This window comes from Lithobates pipiens, unplaced genomic scaffold (genome assembly GCF_037356315.1).
Source record: "Lithobates pipiens isolate NorthernLeopardFrog02 unplaced genomic scaffold, aLitPip1_a1.2 Scaffold_10, whole genome shotgun sequence".
Lineage (NCBI taxonomy): Eukaryota > Metazoa > Chordata > Amphibia > Anura > Ranidae > Lithobates > Lithobates pipiens.
In genome coordinates this window covers 25799824-25807140 of record NW_027507686.1, presented here as the reverse complement: position 1 = coordinate 25807140, position 7317 = coordinate 25799824, and the positions used below count along the sequence as shown (strand labels likewise).

The following is a 7317-nucleotide window of genomic DNA, read 5'->3' as shown; positions in this document are numbered from 1 at the left end:
CCCTTTCACTGTAAGGGGGGACTCTGCAGACTCTGATTTAAGGGAGAACTCTGGGGACTCTGACATAAGGGATGGTCTGGGAACCCTGATTTAAGGGGGGAACACTGAGAACTCTGATGTACAGAGAGGACTCTGATGTAAGGGGGAAAACTGAGAACTATGATGTACAGAGAGGACTCTGATGTAAGGGGGAACACTGAGAACTCTGATGTACAGAGAGGACTCTGATGTAAGGGGGAACACTGAGAACTCTGATGTAAGGGGGAACACGGTGGCCTCTTGTGTAAAGCCATAGTCTGGTCTGAATAATGTGTCTGGGTTGCAGGTGGTTTGAACCCCGAACGCATGACTCCAAGCCCGAACTGTCCGGGTGCATCCCGGACAGGTGGCAATCTTACTGCTTCCTCCTCCACTACCTGACAAGACACACACTGTCACCTTTTTATACAGATTACTGATGATCAGTGACCTGTTGCAAATCTTGTGTAGAAGATGTCACTGAATACTTCATAAAGTCTTGTCAGAAAATAATAACGGGTCATAAAGTCATGATTTAATGAGTAAACACAAGAAGTTGGATGCAAAAATACATTTTTTATCCCATAGATAGGACTGCAGCTTTTTAGTGATATTGAACATTAGAAAACTTCCCCAGTTAGCCATTAAAATATTTAAATACAAACAGAGGTCTTAGCTTGGCAGACAGATGAGAAAGCCATACGGTATTGACAAGCCCCCACTGTATAGTGAGATTCATCTTCTAATATACAGGATCCCCCTACTATAAGAATAAACATCATACAAAGATCAGACATGCCTAAAATATCGACAGGAGAAAGAATCCGATACAACAGGAACAATGATAACAGGGCCGGTGCTACCACTAGGCAAACTAGACAGCCGCCTAGGGCGCACTGCTGCCTAGGGCGCCCGGCTACTGATGTGCTACTCCGTCTGCAGCAAGCAACTAAGGCTCAGTATCAGCAGGCAGCCGATGTTTCATTCGCACATAGGTGTCCCGATTGAATGGAAGCAAGCAAACATTCATTGTTGGGTAGGATGCATTTGATGGGCGCTGGTGAGGCTGCATTTGATGGGTGCTGGTGAGGCTGCATTTGATGGGTGCTTCAATAAAAAGGTGGGGTATACATGGGTAGAGCAAAGAGGGTGGAGTAATGGGTGGAGCCGGGGGGGCGGCAAATTGAGGTTTCGCCTAGGGTGTCAAAAATCCTTGCACCAGCCCTGAATGATAATGACATACTGTATGGCTGATAACATTCCAGGATGGACAATGATGATAACATGGCCAGAGAGTCATTGCTTCTTCCTGTCAAATCAAAGATAAAAGTTTATCAATAACAGAAATAAAAATATTGAAACATTTTAACCAAATTCATTCCAAATTGAGCATCACCCTGCCTCCTTCTTTAACCACTTTCAGTCCCGGACCATTTTGCTGGCTTAAGACCAGACCACTTTTTGCGATTCGGCACTGCGTCGCTTTAATTGACAATTGCGCGGTCATGCGACGTGGCTCCCAAACAAAATTGAAGTCCTTTTTTTCACACAAATAGAGATTTCTTTTGGTGGTATTTGATCACCTCTGCGGTTTTTATTTTTTGCGCTATAAACAAAAAAAAGAGCGTAAATTTTGAAAAAAAAAACGCATTACGTTTTTGAAAAAAAAAAAAACGCATTATTTTTTACTTTTTGCTGTAATAAATATCCCCCAAAAATATATAAAAAAACGTTTTTTTTCCTCAGTTTAGGCCAATACGTATTCTTCTACATATTTTTGGTTAAAAAAAAAAATTGCAATAAGCGATTATTAATTGGTTTGCGCAAAATTTATAGCGTTTACAAAATAAGGGATAGTTTTATGGCATTTATATTAATAATTTTTTTTTTTTACTAGTAATGGTGGCGATAAGCGATTTTTATTGTGACTGCAACATTGTGGCGGACACATTGGACATTTTTGACACATTTTTGGGACCATTGTCATTTATACAGCAATCAGTGCTATACAAATGCAACGATTCCTGTGTAAATGACACTGGCAGTGAAGGGGTTAACCAGGGAGTGGCAGTGTAGGGGTTAAGTGTGTCCTAGGGGCATGTTACTAACTGTGGGGGGCGTGGCTGTGTGTTAGTGAACACTGATCTCTGCTCCAATCACAGGGAGCAGAGATCAGTGTCACTTGTTGCTAGGCAGAACAGGGAGATGCTGTTTACTTCCGCATCTGCCTGTTCAGCTTCCCCGTGAGATGATCATGGGTATCCCTCAGCATTTCCTCTCATCCCCCCCCCCCCCTACCCACGCTATTTACTTATCTGAGCCCTCATTCGATCCAGTGCTGTGCATGTCTGCAACTCTTCTCTCCCCTCACTTCTGGGTCTTACTTGCTCTGCTGGGGGCACCAGGAGCCATTGGCTCCCAGTGCTGTCAGTCAAAGCCAGTGGGGGGGGTGGCCAAGAGGGCTCAGGAGTGAGCACGCATGAATGCCCCCATGGGCTTTCGATGGGGGACCCAAGAAGAGGAGGTTCGCAGCCACTCTGTGCAATTCTATTGCACAGAGCAGGTAAGGGGGGTTTATTTTAAAAGCGGAGTTCCGGCCTCAAAAAAAGATTTTTTTTAGAGTCAGCAGTAATATATATAATATAAATATAAAGGACACTTACCTGTCCAGGGATCCCGCAATGTCGGCCCCCTGAAGCCAATTCATCCATCAGCTCGGGTGCAGGCACTGCCATTACGACTTATGCCGCGTACACACAATCGGAATTCTCGTCGGAAAAAGCTCTGATGGTTTTCCCGAAGGAATTCCGACGGAATTCGGCTCAAGCTGTCTTACCTACATACGGTCACATCAAATTCCGATCGTTTATAACGCGGTGACGTACAACACGTACGACGTGACTAGAAAAAGGAAGTTCAATAGCCAGTAGCCAATAGCTTCTGTCTGATTTTTGGCGTGTCGGAATTGCATACACACGATCGGAATTACCGATAGAAAGTTTTCCTGTCGGGAAAACTGAGAACATGCTATCAATTTTTGGCTGGCGGAAATTCGGACAGCTAAATTCCGATGGAGCATACACACGGCCGCATTTTCCGATGAAAATCTGTCTTTTTCTGCCCGGAATTCCGATCGTGTGTATGCGGCATAAGGCAAACTAGCAGTGGAGCCTTCAGGCTTCACAGCCGGTTTCCTACTGTGCATGCGCGAGCCCTTCAACGCCTCCCTTTCAAGTCTATGGTACACAGGCGTTTGCGGCGCGGTTGCGGGGAATTAAAATTTGTTTATTTCTTGCACTTTCCATTGTGGGGCAGTTTTAATGCGCCTTAACGCTTATCAAATGCTTCAAAAGTGTGCGTAGGGCGTTTAGGGAGCGTTTTTTTTAAAACAACCCATACTAACGCCATACAAATGCAATAGAAGCGTTTGTTAAGTGTTAGAAATGTAGTCAAGTCTGAACAAGCCCCTACATCGATCAAATCACCAGAATGATTCCCCCCGGATGGGCCCAGCACAGGTTCTACTTTTGAACATATGTGTATGTCCTCCTCCAGGGAGAAGGGTACAACCTCCATTATGTACAGCAGGGATATGCAATTAGCGGACCTCCAGCTGTTGCAAAACTACAAGTCCCATCATGCCTCTGCCTCTGGGTGTCATGCTTGTGGCTGTCAGAATCTTGCTATGCCTCATGGGACTTGTAGTTCTGCAACAGCTGGAGGTCCACTAATTGCATATCCCTGATGTACAGTTACCTCAATGAGATGAATCTCCCTGCCAAATCTTCAGTGATGGGTTGGGAGGAGGAGACGGGTCAGGAAATTTCCCCTGAAGACTGGGTGGATAGGATATTCTTACTAATATGCACAAATGCACGAAATCCATGGCAGTGAAGGAAACGCTAGTTAAGCTCCACACTAGGTAATATTATACACCTTCAAAACAGCACAGGTTTTATCCCACCTTCTCGGAGTCCCGTTTCAGAGGATGTCCGGACAGGGGCACACACTTACATATTTTCTGTAGCTGTATGGCAATAGAAACAGTCTGGCAAAGGGTGTCCTCCAAGGTTGCCTAGATGCAACTGACCTTGACATACCAAATGTGCCTTTTTTTTTTTGCTGACCTACAAGAGGTCTCACCTCCCAGCAGGACTGGACTGGGACAAAAATTTGGCCCAGGACTTCATCCAGCCCGACCCACTTTAATTTTGCAAACAAGCACAAAACAGTATATAAACTATACGCAATTGTGCAAAAAAACATGAGTCCTCACTAACCTCTTTTATTATTTCACTTATTCTTCTCTGCATTTTTCTCATCCTTCTCACATCACTGTGTGAAGTTGAGGGAGAGCCGCGCAGCCATTACTTTGACGGGCTGTCACTGAAACCGGCCCACTGAGCCATCGGCCCACCGGGAAACTCCCTGTAGTCCCGATGGCCAGTACATGCCTGCCTCCCAGACAGAAACTGCCCAATACCTTGTTTCGCGCAGTCCACTGGAAAATTGCATTGCACTGGAGCACACCCAGGATACCCTGGGATCAGATTTTGAAACGTATAGCTGGCATTCAACTCATGGAAAGGGTTCATCATACAATTATCGACACTATGCCAAATAATAACCAAAAATGGGAGCTTTGGTCAGCCTATGGCTTTGTGTGTGTATAGACTCATAGCTTGTGAGATACTAGCAATTCTGCACGTATTGTTTTGGTACCCTTATATTTCTTTTTTTTTTTTCATTTTCGTAGTATTTTCTTTTCTTTGATGTACTTCTATTGTTTTCATTTCTCTACTTTATGTTTGGTTATTGATAAGTAACTCTTGTACTTTACCTTCTGGTTAAGGCTCAACTAAGAACTATGCCCATGGCATTATATATACACAGGTTGGACATATTTTGGAATGCTTCTTACTATCCTGTTTTGTACAAGTTTTTGTATGTGTATTAAATGTATTTCCTTGCTATTTGTTTTTTATTCTACAATAAAAATAACCGTTAGTATTAAAAAAAAACAAATCACCAGAATGCGGCCAGCGTCAAAAATAACTCACCTGAAATAAAACTCAACTACGCCCCACCCTTTGTGCGCAGGAGCCATCGTGAAATCGGCGATACATTCGTGTGTGAATCCTACTGGCGGCTTTCCGTTATAGACAAAGGGGCTTGTCTTCTGTTTGAGATTGGCGCACACATTGTATGTTTTACCTCCTGCAAGATTGGATGAAGGTGAGTTACAACAGGCAGAAAAATGCAGGTGTTATGTTCTTGTTATGAGGTGACAACTGTCTCGGAATTGTGCGCTCGCTCTCACCTGCTGTGAAGTTGAACACGTAATGATCTTTGATGTCCTCATCCTCCGCATACTGTGAGAGGTGAACATTGGAGCTCTGGATTCCCTCCTTCCTACCATCCGGGAGAAAAATGTAACCTAGAGTAAAACTGGAACATAACAGAGATAATTAGTCATAAGAAGAGATGATAATTGTGTTCTGGCTGCTTGGCGGATCAATCCCATTCCAAACTAGTTCAGATTTACCCATAAAGACAGGCCAGCATGGCTCTCCACCATAATCTGCAATGAGTTCCCACACCAGAGCCTATATCTGTGCTGACGGTGTGCTCTACATGTACAACCGCCAACAAGTGTGTACTGGCACATACCCCGTTTCCCCCCGAAAATAAGACCTAGCGTGATTGTCAGTGATGGCTGCAATATAAGCCCTACCCTGTTTCCCCAAAAATAAGCCCTACTCTGAAAATAAGACCTACAAGGACTAGGCTTATTTGGGGGGTAGGGCTCATATTGCAGCCATCGCCGATAGGTCTTATTTTTGGGGAAACAGGGTAGGAGACACTGGAGGGGTGTACGATCATCAGTGCTGTATCCTTAGTGTGACCAATTTATGATGTGTGATGTCGCACTAATTAATTGTATGAGGTTATTGTATGAGGTTATTCTATAATATTATCTGTCTATCTACAGTGTGTGTGTATATATATATATATATATATATATATATATATATATATATATATATATATATATATATATATATATATATATATATATATATATATATAAAATATAAACAAATCCAGCCATCCATCTATCCCATATGTTTACTTATTGGGAGGACCGAATACATTTCAGCATTGCCTACTGTGTTGTCCCCTCCTATACATTGTAAAGCGCTGCGTAAAACTGTTGGCGCTATATAAATCGTGTATAATAATACAGTAATAATAATAACAGGTAGGAATGGAGGTGTGTGGGAACAGATAGGTCATAGAAAATGATCAGGTGTGTTGGTAGTGTATAATTATAGAACATTACAGACTACATAGAATATTACAGAACATGGTTCTCATATAACCACATCTTGGGCATTAAGACATCTTAAAATGCATCTATACAATTAGATTTTTATTTTGTGTTCTGTAGTTTCCCAACCCTGATGAACGGGGAGAACTGAGCCACCAAATCGCATAGATTTTTTCTTGCGATCGCCTGTGGAGAAAAATTCTTCTGGATTTACTGGACTACCACTATAGTAAAATAAAAAAATAAAAAAATCATTGTGGTCCCGACCTCCACACTTCCTAGTAAAATAGGGTAAGGGATGATATAAAGAGGATAAGAAGTTCAATATTATTTCTCACCCATCCCCTTCTCTTTACCCCTCTTCCCTTTCTCTCCCTCCCCTTCCTATACCCCGTCTCTCTCTTTCCCCCAACCCCCCCCTTCCTTCTCTCTTTCTCCCTCTTTTCTCTCCCTCCTTCTCTTTCACTGCCTTCATTTCTTTCCCTCTTCTATTTCTCCCTTTTCTCTACCCTCTTCTCTCTCTCTCCCCCTCCTTTTCTCTCTCCCTCCCTCTTCCCCCCCCTTCTCTCTCTCCCCCTTTTTTTTCTTCCCCTCTTTTCTCTCTTCCCTTCTTTTTTCCCCTCCTCTCTCCCTCCTCCCTCACTCACCCCCTTCTTTTCTTTCCATCTTTTCTTTTTCCCCTCACTTTTCTCTCCCCAACCTCCCCCTTTTTTTCTTGCCCCTTCTATTTTTTCTCTCCCCTCCCCCTCTCTTTACCACTCTTCATTTTCTCCTCCCTCTCTATCCCCCTCACTCTTCCCCCCCTTTTTTTCTCTTCCCCTTTTCTTCTCTCCCCTCCTTTTCTCTCTCCCATCCTCTCTCGCGCTCTCCCCCCCTTTTTTCTCTTCCGTCTACTCTCTCTCTCTCCTCCTCTCTCACCCCCTTCTTCTCTTTCCCTATTTTCTTTCTCCCTCATTCCCATCCCCTCT

The 7317-nt window shown here is 43.5% G+C and overlaps 1 protein-coding gene across 1 annotated transcript in view; it reads right to left on the bottom strand.

The window, feature by feature from the left end:
• Positions 1–1314: 1314 nt before the first annotated feature.
• Positions 1315–7317, bottom strand: part of LOC143941436 (uncharacterized) — a gene marked incomplete in the record, with an annotated part of 69624 nt that continues 63621 nt past the window's right edge. Inside the window, 3 exon segments of the mRNA XM_077463337.1 lie at positions 1315–1327; positions 5079–5235; positions 5339–5466. Of these exon segments, the coding sequence (XP_077319463.1) occupies positions 1315–1327; positions 5079–5235; positions 5339–5466 (298 nt within the window).